General features: G+C 40.2%; 1 protein-coding gene across 2 annotated transcripts in view; it reads right to left on the reverse strand.

The window, feature by feature from the left end:
* Positions 1-12,752, reverse strand: part of dachb (dachshund b) — a 116,161-nt gene that overhangs the window by 17,631 nt on the left and 85,778 nt on the right. For both annotated transcript variants that reach the window (XM_086275604.1, XM_086275597.1), the window contains exons 4-7: positions 7,011-7,238; positions 4,506-4,675; positions 3,476-3,581; positions 2,941-3,015 (exon numbers count right to left, since the gene is read on the reverse strand). In XM_086275604.1, coding sequence (XP_086131730.1) covers positions 2,941-3,015; positions 3,476-3,581; positions 4,506-4,675; positions 7,011-7,238 — 579 coding nt within the window. The remainder of the gene's footprint in view (positions 1-2,940; positions 3,016-3,475; positions 3,582-4,505; positions 4,676-7,010; positions 7,239-12,752) is intronic.

Raw genomic sequence — 12,752 nt, forward strand, 5'->3', positions numbered from 1 at the left:
ATAGAATAATTCTAAACATCAATTAAATGGTAAATGTACTTAAATTTAAAGCAGCTTCTTACAAAAGGCTCATTCAGCCACATTTTTTCCATACCAAGAACTTTGAATCTAACGTTCACGGGATCTTGCCCATAGACTTTTTGACATGCAGGTTGGAGGAACCAGAACCAAACCACCATCCTTCCAATTAGTAGATCCAACCATACTCAACAACTTGATTTGTAACATGTCCTTTTTTAGAATGTCAAAATGCGACAGCACAACAAGCTGTTAAAAAAACAAACAAAAAACAGTCTGCTTGATGGACTTTTTGTGCTTTCCAGCGTCCTCTGCAGTGCGTCACCCCTCTTTCACCCACATCTGAAAATCTCCAGACAGGAAAGGAGACGACCCCGTTCATTTACCGACATCAAAAGCAGCCTTTGGGAGTTTCAGAGTCGAGTAAATATGCGTAAATGACCCGGTTCTGTAAAGCGTTCTGCAGAATGACGCTCAGGTTAGGGTTCATCCTTTCACACGCAGGAGTGTGGCTGCTCCATCATTCAAAAAAATTTCTTCACAGACAAACTTCATAGCAAGCAGCTTGATGCGGCCTCCGTAAAAGAGTAGACTCTTCTGGAATCACTCTTCTGGAATCACAATCACTGTCTTGAGTCGCCGAGATCATCTCTGGTAGCGACACTGTAGCTAGAACTTAATGCACCTGGTTTATTCCCACCCATTATTTTCCAAAAATGAAAGGTGGCCGTCAGTGCTTCCCTTTTAGTTTCTACTACAAGCACCTATGGTAACAATTTGGAAATCCTACGTCGCCTTGTTCTGGAGTTATCATGTTCACAAAGTTAGGTTTTTCTTACGGTGGTCCTGAGAGGTCAAACGGACTGTAACTTAAGAAAACACCAGCAAATAGAAAAACGCTGCAAACGGACACAAAATGCAGCGGAAGTTGAATAAATTACATTTAATTTCCGTTTCATTAATAGTTTGATAAAACTTCATCACTGACCTCGACTTAGAGTTTAAACTCACCAAGATTCAAACTCATCCAAGGTTCTTAGTGTATACACCTGTTGTATCAGTTTGAAAATCCTACATGACATCTTTCGAATGATCATGTTCTTGAAGATTTTCATGTTCAAGATTTTCAAAAAATTTGATCTCTGACCCAAGATTCAAACTTTTGGAGATTATGTATCTGAATTTCAGGAGCGGGACCACGCCTCTAAACACGCTCCTTCCGGTTGCCATCTATATAGGTTTCACCAGTTCTGCAACTGTTCATTCTCGCTTACGCGCCCCACCCTCCCTCCCTCCTTGTACTCAATTCTTTAACTTCTTCACTTCTATTTAGTACATGGGGATCTGCCAGGCCCAGGAGCCGTCGCCAGTCCCCTTCGAGGCCAATTCATGTCCAAGCATTCACCTTTACCTACTAAAACGTTGTCAATCCTAAAACGAGGACATGGGCCCAGCTAGTGAAATCTGTGATTTTTAGTGGATTCATCTATGGTATAAGTCAGGGGTGGGCAATCTCACCTTGGGTCAACACACCTGAATCACATGATTAGTTTGTTACCAGGCCTCTGGAGAACTTCAAGACATGTTGAGGAGGACACATTTAAAACCTGCAGGGACACCGGCCCTCGGGGCCTGGAATTGCCCACCCCTGGCTTAGGGGGTAGAGCAGGTCATCTAATAATTGGAAGGCTGGCGCGTCAATCCCGGGCTCATTCAGTCTAAAGATCCTTGGAGAAAATATTAAGTCAAGTTGGTCTCCGGAGTGTGAATGTTAGATAGAAAACACTTAAGCACAGGAAAAAAAGTGCTTATATGGGTGAATGAGGCAAGTTGGACAAAGTGCTTTGAGAACTCAGGTAGAGAAGCTCTATATAAGAACCGGTCAATTATCGTATTCACAAAGGCAGGTGTCGACAACATCAACCTTTAATGGCCGAGTGGTAAAAAGCGTTTTTTAAATGAATCATTTTAAAGATTATGAGAAATCTGCCACCTGTAATCAACACTTTTCTAACTGTATTAGGAACCTCCATCTGGGAAAACTTTCATATTCATCCATACATGGCAGAGTGTTTATGTGTTAGATAGTTCCTCTGATAGATAAAAAGCAACAACTGAATTATGTGAAACAAATTGTGTTTGTGAACCTTAAAGCTCTTAAAGTAATTCTGATGCTTTCACTAGCTAACATCAACACAGTCTAAAAAGCCTCAGTTCTGATTGGTTCACAAAGCCTACTATAAAAGGCAACACACCATCACATTTATGAAGGAGGGCTGGCGCGGGGGGGTCACGTGGCCTGACTCCACCGCAGATATCGGATTAAGAAGACAATCTTCGAGACCGAGTTATCTATTTTTCTTTAGCCCTTATTGATTTTAAAGGAAGTAGCACTCCTGCTGATGTCTGCAGTGGAGCTTCAGGAGCGTGAAAGGTGGAGGTGGGGGGAGGGGGTGAGGATGGAGAAAGAGGAATTACAAGAATAATGTGTTATAAGAATGGAAAATACAGCGGACGGGGGGTGGAGAAGAAAGAGTGTGAAGGAGGAAGGAGAGGCCCTGCTTGCTTTTAGTGCGTGACCTCCTGACCCCTTTTAGCCACGCTTCCTTCACTTAGCTTTCCTCGCTCACCCCCACCCCACATCCATCTATCCATCTTTTATCCATCTCTCCCTCCCTTGCTCATCTGATTGATGGTTTGGAGACAGGTGATCAATAGGAGGGGCAGAACATCCTGACTCTTCTGTTTCTCAGTGTGTGTTTGTCTCTGCATGTGTGCGTGTGAATACAGTAGATGAGGAAAGCCCTCCTAAGTGAGGAAATTTATCAGATGTCAGAAGTAACCGGGAGAGGGCTTAGATTAAGGCGAGTAATGGAATATCCTCACTTATATTTAAGTGTGTGTGCGAGTGTGTGGTCCAACCTTTGTCCTTTGTTATTTTCTTGATGGGTGGAGTAGAGTTGGTCAGCGCAACATCTGCATCAGCTGACACCAGTCCTGTTGAACGAAAGCATGCTCTGGTTATGTGTGGGCATTACAGTGTGGACGCATGTGTTTGCATACATGTACATCTTCCTACTTGTGTGTTGTCTAGTGTGTAAGATCTTTACTATACATGCTGCTTTGTTTAAAAAAATGTAAGACAATTACTAAAAACTTATGTTTTGCCTGTGTTCAAGAATGAAAGACAGCATAACCAAATTAGACATATTTAAGACGCTTAAAACCATTAAAGATTTATTTTTATGTTTAAAAACTTACTTTCATGATAACCAGTCAGCAAATCACTTAAAAAAAGCTCAAAGTACACAGTTTACATTGATGTGACAAAGAAAGCAGCAAATCCTCTGATTCAAGAGGCGGAAATGTGAGTACTTTGCATGGTTTCTCAGATTTTTGCATTTAATCTGCCTCTTTGCTGTGTGTGTGATGAGTATGTGTGTGTGTGTGTGTGTACCCAGTCTTTCAGGCGAGCTGGAGGCTGAGCTGCTGGGCTGCGACTGCAGAGGAGTATTGGTTTCGTCAACAGACGGGGAGAGCGAGGGGCTGTCGCACACTCTCTCCTGCAGGAGGAGAGGCAATGAATGAAAGTAAGTGGAGAGATTCAAACATGTTACACTGGCTTATAACTGGCTGCCAGTGATTAAAGCTCTCTCTCTCTATAATCATTCTCAACATGTCATAAAGATAAACTTTATTAAATTTTTCATTGATAATTACAAAGTTGAGTAAGACTGGCTTTGGATGGTCCGCTGCACAGATGTTTACGTGAGATGATTAAATGAATGTGTATTTGTTGTAGAAATACAACTAATTCATATTTTGTCAGAAATTTGATTAAATAAAATAAAATCCAAAACTTAAAGATATCAAACTGACAACATAACAGCCAAGCTTCCCAAATCCAAATTCCCTCCGGATATTTTGCTTGAAAAATGTATTTAATTATTGCATGTATTTATTTTCACTTAAAATATGTATTTATTATTATGAAACAATACATCATTACACATCATTAGAAACTTTAACATCTATTCCAACATCTTCACAGTCTGCACCACTGCATGTATGTGTATAAACATGACGTACGTGTTGTTATTGTCTGTGTAATGTGAAGTACATTTAGAGCAAAAGAAAAATAACCCCTGCATGTGTACACATACTTGGGTCAATTAAAGCTGATACTGACTGCACTGCAATTTAAACCAAATGAGCTTTTCTTAACAATTTAAGGACTCAATCTGCTTCTATAAAAGGCTTTAATCTTTATATTTGGGTCTACTGTGTTATTGCGCAGCCTAAATATTTAGAAAAGTAGGGTATATGGTAATCATCTGGTGGGCTGCAGTAGCCACATAAGACTAAAGAGCACTGTAATGGCAAACAAACTCTCGAATAAAAGATTTATGTAAAGATGTAAAAGATTTTTCACACAGGAGTTCCTCATGGATCCCAGTCGGATCCTCTGCAGTTGCGTGTCGTGTTACCTTGATGACAGGTGCACGGTGTACGTGAGTGTGTATCTGCTGGGCTGCAGCGGCCATGTTGGCAATGGTGCTTAGGTGGTTCATCTGTGACATCGCCATGGCAACAGACGCAGGCGGCAGCCCCATGGGCAGCAGAGGGTGGGGCATCATCATAAAAGGCAGATCCAACCCTGAGAGACAAAAAGAGGATAAACTCTCCTCACTCTGAGGCAACCTGACATTAAGGCAGGGGGTCTCAAACTGTGAGGTGGACCCCACTGGTGGGACGTGGATAATAACTAGGTGAAAGACAGGAAGTGAAACCAAGATGAGTCCATATCATTTATTTACATTTTCAGAGAAAAGTTCTTGCTGATGCTATTGTGCTGACGTTGATTTCAGTTAAATGAAACTGAGAATTTTTTTTGCAAATAGTGATTGGTAAGAGTTGTTGGCTGTGGAGCAGAAGATTATTATAGTTAACCAAAGCTAAACACAAAACTTAAAGCTATATGTGAAAAAAACTTTTAACAAAGGCAAAAAACAGACTTAAAAAAAACCTAACTGAAATGATTTTGTGAACTTGGAAAACATAACTAAAATAAATATGAAAATAAAACTGGTAAAAATTTAATTACAACTTGTCTGATGAGGCACTGATGACTGTTTAATGAGAAGTTAGTAGTCTAAAAAAACTGAATCACTGCTTTGAAAAAGTTGTTAAAAAATACACACAAAAATCTGTAAAAGCACATTTATTTGCCTTTTTACACATTTTCCTGAATGGTTAATAACTAAAATACATAAATAAGCCTTTGGTTTTATATATTTCAGGTGCATATTCACTTAAAATTAATTTCACGTTTATTGAGGGTAGTCTTTTTTTTTAATTTGAGTGTTCATCTGACATTTGTCCGCCATGCAATAATAATTAAAAAAAGACTAAAACTAACAGTGAGACTAATAAAAACTAAAGCAAAACTAAACATTTTTTAAGCAATAAAAAGCAAACTAAAACAAGGAAATCCACCCTGGCAAAGAACTGAAATCAAACAGGATTAAAAACATAAAGTGAAAATAAAATAAGAATAAAAACAAATGAGAAAATTAAAAAAATTATAAAGGTGGTGAGGCACAACACAAGTGCGGCCTCCCAGAAAAAGCTTGCAAACCATTGCTTTAAAGCAGCTTAACTTAAGAGGAGCATCCACTAGTGTAACAGCAGAAATATGACATGAAATGAAGAAAATGCGAATATGTTTTCTTTTTAACCCAAGTAAAATATTACATACGAGATCTTTTTCTCTCTCTCTTTTTTTTTACATTTGGTTACTTGAAGCTTGATGGTGAAAACGAGACAGTAACACAGTCTGAGATTGTGTCTGTGAACTCAGGTTGAACTTAACCTTGAGGAGAGAGGGAGAAGGAGAGGTGTCATTTCAGTGTCGAATGTCTCGCTAACAAAAGTTAACCAAGCAGAGGAGGACAGAGAGAAAGAAAGACAGGAAGACCAATAAAACACGGAGGTCAGAGGTTTGAAGGGTGATGAGGTGAAAGAAGGGAAAAAGAGAAGGTCAGTTTTGTAGGTTTTTTTCTGTTTTATTCTCTGCCTGCGCTCTTTGAATACATCCTGTACTGGTGCATGTCCTGTCTCCAGGTTTTGTGCTTTATCTCTAGCAACACTTTTACGTTTATTTGCCCAGCTCTCCTTTTTATCCTCCTCTTATCCACCTCTCAGTTTGCCCTCTTTCCCTCCCCCTCGTCTTCCTCTCTTTACCTCATGCACAGATGCACATCACCAACCACACATTTCACCGTGTTTGTTAGGACTATCCATTAGCTTCGATTCATCCTTTAAAACCCCCCTTCCAAAACCTCTTAGAAGTCCAACCTTGACCTCTGACCTCCAACCTCAGTGACCCCCCCCCCCCCCCCCTTGACCCTCAGAAAGGCCACTTATTTTCCAAGACGAGCTCCCAGCTAGATGTACACACTTGAGCAGACGCCTCAGCTGTCCCACACACACACACACACACACACACACACACACACACACACACACACACACACACACACACACAAATGTGCAGCGGCTGCTTTCATTCCAATGAAACAATAACACTGATTGCTGTTGTCGTGACGATTGAAGTGATAGAATAATCAATGTGAGTGTTTGTTGCCGCCGCTGTTCTTTTTGTGTGTGTGTGTTTGTTTGTGTGTAAATATATTACTTCTGCAGTTAGAAAAGGAGTATGAGTGTGTCTCTGTTTATGTGTGTGTGTGTGTGTGTGTGTGGTGTTGATGAATTGAGTCATTTAGTAGAGTGTGTGCTGATTAATCCCGGCAGAGTGTTAATACAGGAGATGGGAACAGATTAAATGGCGTACATTAACAAATATTGCCACCCTTTAAACACACAAACTCACACACCTTCAGTGTGTGTGTGTGTGTGTGTGTGTGTGTGTGTGTGTGTTGTCCTTTTTTTCCTTGTGGTTTGTCTCTCGTGGCGTGGATGTGTGCACTCACTGTTTGCCAGTAGCTGTTGCTGCTGGAGTTGCTGTTGCTGATTGACAGCTCCTAAGGCGGGCCCCCTCCCGGCACCTCCCGCTGCACCACCAGTACCAGCTACTCCTCCTCCTCCCACTGGTGGTGCTCCTCCACCACCACCACCTCCTCCTCCTCCCGGCCCTCCGCTGTGGGCACCAGCAGGGGGGCTGGTCAGACGCTCCTTATCCCAGGAACACTCACTTCCTCCTGGGTAGAGATGGAGATATTTTTATTCCAAATGGTCCAAAAATAACAAACAAATACATGTTTGTGTGTCTTTTTTTCCTCATTTTTAAACAACAGTTCATCGGTTCATCCATTTCTGGGTACATTTCTGGGGAAAGAAGGACCCTATAAAGTACTGTGGCTAAAAGTTAATTTCTGTTACAGTCTTACAACAGCGTCGGACAGGGTACCACTATTTTAGAGCCCTCCAAAATTGTAACCACAGCCTTTAAACCTTTAAACAGAAAAGCTGACATTTCATAACGACACCTGTTACAAAACTGTGTTCAGCATAGACTGTAAATAAAAGATGTAGTTACTATCAAGCCACCCACTGGCTAGCAAGGCATTACAAATCTTGAGTTGAGCATTTTTGTTGTTGCCATCTTACTGTTGTGAAACCAGCAAGTAGGCTGTAGATCTCAATAACCTGCCTATTGTAAAGCATGCCCTGCTTTATCATCCTTTTTTACCCTAAGGTGGACAATAATGTACAAACTGAACGTCACTTCCTGTTTAGTTAGACTTAAAATTAGCTACTGAGACCCTGAACTCTCAAGGAAATGTTTACCAAGGCCATGAATTAAATAGGTAGTATGGTTGTTTTATCTAAAGCCTGTGCAGCAAGTACTCTTTCAATATATAGATCACCAGCTCAACCAGCTAGTGGTACCCTGCACTTAATGGCTCACTATAGTATAATATGACAGGAACCAGGAAAAATGTTTGGTTGCCCAGTGATTTGTTTTGCTTTTGTTGACTGATTGCAAGTAGTTGCAGTGACCAACTCGTCCACCACTTTAGATCAGAAGTGACTGGTGGTCCAACTCTACTTGTAATCACTCTTAGACAGATTGCCAACAAGTTGCAATCAACTTGAGCGAGTCTGCGCCGATGACTGCAGCTCGTCTCTGACACGTTTCTTTACAGCACAGGACTCGACTCATCTTGACGCTGACTGGTTGCATTCTGGTTATATTCCTATATAAAAGGAATAATGCAGAGCACCTGTATAATTTTGCAGTTAAACTACCATCCTGCAGCAACTACGTCACTATTTGTTGATGAGTTTCTGAATTTCTGTTTTAAAGCAAGTGACTGAAGCATAATGTAGCTCTGCTCTGTATGCGGGGAGCACAGGAGTTAAGCACATGGCAAAAACCCAGAGCAAAGGAGAGAGATTAGCGTGACTATAGATGATGTCAAAATGTAAAAGACACTCTCACAGTGGAAATATGAAAAGAGCGAAGTGCACATAAATCAGGTTAAAAAAAAGAAGCCAAATTTAATTTTACATGTTTTCTCAGAAAGGCCGAGGTCTCTGTGGAGCAACTCAGACCACTACTGATGGATATATCGATCGATAGAATTGATCTAAAAATCCTGGTACATTTTCAAAGCTTCTTCAAACAGCAGGAAACATTTGGTTGTCTGTGAAATTAAAAGGGAATAAAGAAAGTGTCCAAAATCCTGTTTCTTATAATTAAAAATGATAAATGAAATACATTTAGCTTGTAAACAATCACACGCATGTAAATGACTGACTGAAGCATTATTATTGTGATAAAATGATGATCACCACAACTTTTTCCCGTTGTTTGGATCCAAAATGAATTTAATCACTTTCTCACTTCACACCTTCATTCCCTCTCTCTCTCTGTATAGTGCTGCCTCTCTCGCTCTGCACAGTTCTCTCTCTGCTCCCCTGTTCCCTCTCTCATCCATCTTCATCTCCCTCCATTAGTTTGAATTAGCAACCGTCTCTCTCTATTATTGCCTACTGAATTCCCTGCGCTCTGTGAGTGTGTGTCTGTGTGAGAGTGTGTGTGTGTGGATGACAGCTGGGCCTCATCCCCTCTGCCATTTACACCGGGGAAGAAAAGAAGTATAAACAGATGGGCAGATGTTCTCTCTCTCTCTTCTCATTTTTTCCTTGGCCTTGTCCTCTACCTCCCAGCCTCTTTTTTTCTCTTTGCCTCTCCTCCATGTTTCTCTGTCTTTCACTTTTTTGGGCCTTTTTTGCATTTCCGTGTGAGTCTTCTGTGTGTCTCTTCCTCCTTTTTCTCTCCAACTTTCTTAGAAACTTACACCTTTGCTCTGAGGCTACAGCTTGCAGCTCTGACACCTGGATTTCAATTTAGCTGCTGCAAAGTTGTGGCTCTTGTTTCCTTTATTTTGGGGTCAGTAATCATTCCTCTTGTTCATAACATTAGGGTAAAATAAAATCCAGTCTTAACAGGCTTTTAGTGTGAGGGAGTGGGGACTAAACCCAAAGCAAGTTATTTAAAGCTAATAAGAGGGTTGTGAGACTTTATCTTCTGACCTTATGGTCTTTTTAGGAAAAAGAATTTGCTGTTTTTGTTACTTGCCCTCTATCCACTCCACTCCAGAGGATATCCACTTGGATAGATGAATTCAGATTCCTAAACCCTCATTAGCTTCAGATATAGTTGACACACACAATAAGGACTGCATGACCCCTATCATTTCCTCTGATGCTAAACTACAAAAGGACAACCAGCATGAACAGGAAGAAATATGTTTTGGTTAAAGTCATCGCTCCACCTATTCACTTTTTAAAACATCAACCTATGGTAACTGGGATAGGCTCCAGCCCACCCACAACCCTAATAAGTGTAAGCAGAAGACAGGATGGATCGAACCTGTTTTAGGTTTATATGCCACTAACTATGGTGTCAAATTAAGTTTGCTACAAAACTTCTCTTCTCCTACAGCTTATTTAGGCATCAGTCACACAGGCCCAGAGACTGTGCTGGTCTGCAGGCACTAGTCACCTTCAAAGGAAAAGTTGTGCTTTAAAAGGTTAAACTTTCACCGTCAGTGCAAGTAGTTTCAGTCATTATGCAAATGTACTGTTTATACATTAACTGCTTCCTTCACTACAGTGAACGTTTGCAAACATAATCTAATTAGTGATTTTGTCTCCTATCACAGCAGCTCTATAATAATCAGCAGGAGTTCGAGTAATGTAGCTCTTTCTCCATTAATAAAGCAATTAGAGGCAGATTTGAAAAATAATGAGATATGGCGTTACCTTCCTTTGTGAATACCAAGAAAATATCATCTCAATGTGGTTTAATAGTAATTACCCATGTGTTCATCTCTCACTCTTGAGTTTATGGCCCTTTTAATTTGAGTAATCCTCACTGAAATAACACTGCTCTTGTTCAAAAATTCATTTTGATTTCATTCATTTAGATAGATACGATTTATTTCGAACATGCAAATATAATTGAAATAACAAGAGAAAAAAACAAAACTTAAAAATCATCATGTATATATCGATGTCTACAGAATGTGTGTGCTCGAAAAGGAGTAGGATGAAGTTTACAGTTTTCCTGTTCCTACCCCCTTACTTCAAATTTCATTGCTTACAAATCCATATCCAGGATTCAACATATTTATTGATTTGTTATTTAGTATTTATCCACGTTTCTATACAGAAAAAACACTTGTTTGCTTTTCTAACTCGACACAAAAACCTGACACGTGAGTAATTTTGCTGACATGCTTTGGCCCAGCGTCTCACATGTTCTCACTGTTCAATGGTTAGAAGCTGCCATGGAGACATATGTCATGTTACAAGCACTTTATAACCAAAGCTGCTGCCACAAAGTTGCTCTATATGAAATCACCATGTTGCTATGAAGTATTTGCAGTTTTTTCCTCCTCATAGGTTTTATTAACTCCATCTTCTTTCTCACCTCCACCTACAGTGTTTTATTTCCAGTGTGACACTGTGGAACATCTGCATCTACACACCAAATCACACCGTCACACAAAACATCGGTGTGGACAAACAAATGGCGTGATGTGAAATGACATTTAAAAAAGAAGACTTTAAATGTGCTGATGTGACTCACAGAATGGCACAAAAAGTGTTGCGCTATGATTTAAATGTCAGGTTTCATGTTGGTTAATGATACAGAAATAACTGCGGGCCGACGATGCAAAGGTTTAACTCTGCAGCAGCATGTCAACTGTCCTCTCTCCTCAAGAAGGCGGCAGAAAAAGAAGATTCAGGTGAGCAATCAGAGGGGTGGTCTCTTGAACCATGGACAGTTTACACCATTTGTGTACACTTATAGCATTTGTTCTTTAATTGTTGTACACGTGTGACATGCTTTTAACGCCAAGAACTGTCTTCCACTTCCTTTGGTTTCTCCCTTCAGAGGTCACCACAGTGGATCACCTTCCTCCATATCACCCCACTTCTAGCATCCTCCTCTGCATGTCCTCCTTCGCTACATCCATGTAACTCGTTTGAGCTCTTCCTCTTCAACATCCTTTGTCCAATATATCAACTATCCCTCCTTTTCAAACCATCCAAGCCTTGCGTCTCTAACTTTGTCCCTCTGAGGTACTCACTGTTAGGTTCTGCTTGCTGGTTGATGGTCTTTCAAACAACTCGCACCAATAATTATCTGCCATTTTGATATCTTGTCCAAGGGAGGATTTTTGATTTCGAAGTTGAAGGCAACATCTAAAAATTAACCTTATGAGTAAAAATAAGGAGAATCACAATTTTTATATTTTCTATATTTTATGTTTACTTGCTATATTACATGTAATGTCTTTGAGTGGACAGGAATGGGAAGCACGGAGATATCAAGACCCCGAGCTTATAAAGAATGTGGCTCAGGGTCGTAAACAGGTTCATCCTACCATCCAGCACTCTCTGTTTTAATGCATTTGTCCTCATGTGCAAAACGCTTCTGTAATTATTTTCTTATCCTTCTGCCTGCTGGTGTCGACAGTAGGCTTAAAAAAATATAAAAAGTTGCGTTGTATTTATGAATAAACCTGCGATTAATACAAATATATGAATTGCGCAACTCCTCACGAACACGTTATTTCAAGTTCTTGTTTCTTCTGTCCTTTCTATTGCACATCCTCTCCTCCCATGTCTGCCATTGTTTCCTAAACTTCCTCTTCCTCGTTCTTCCATTGAAAAAAAAGAAGATATATTTTCCATTCACACATAAATTGGTCCTTCTCATTTTTCCATCATTCCAATCTGTGTTTTTCTCATTTTTAATGAGAGGAAATACAAATAAATACATTTTAAAAAACGTGACTGTCACCATGATCTGGACAAGCCCGAGCGATCGACTTTCACCCATCAAAACAGCAAAATATCTCTTCTTTTTCTCCCCTTTTCCTCTCGCCCTAAATATCCCTTTCTTTCCTCGTGAGTCCATTTTTCCTCTCGCTTTATTTTCTTTTTCATTTCGTTCCTCTGCGCTATTGTCCGCCACAGTTTCCCAGGCCGGTGTGAGTGTCCCTTACAAAGAAAACAAGGTCGGACAATGAAAAGAAGGCTTTCCACGCACTCACGAAACAAAACAAAGAAGAAAAAAATCACTCTGAATGAAATAAAAGAAGGAGAAGAACACAGAGACGAGCAGGAAGGAATAAATAAAAAACGACAGAAGAAAATGAGAGAATAGAGTAACTCTATCGGCCCATTTGCCA

The sequence above is a fragment of the Aulonocara sp. 'chitande type north' Nkhata Bay genome, linkage group LG3 (genome assembly GCF_057382095.1).
Source record: "Aulonocara sp. 'chitande type north' Nkhata Bay isolate Kocher_YH1m ecotype deep benthic linkage group LG3, A_spYH_male_GT1.1, whole genome shotgun sequence".
Classification (NCBI taxonomy): domain Eukaryota; kingdom Metazoa; phylum Chordata; class Actinopteri; order Cichliformes; family Cichlidae; genus Aulonocara; species Aulonocara sp. 'chitande type north' Nkhata Bay.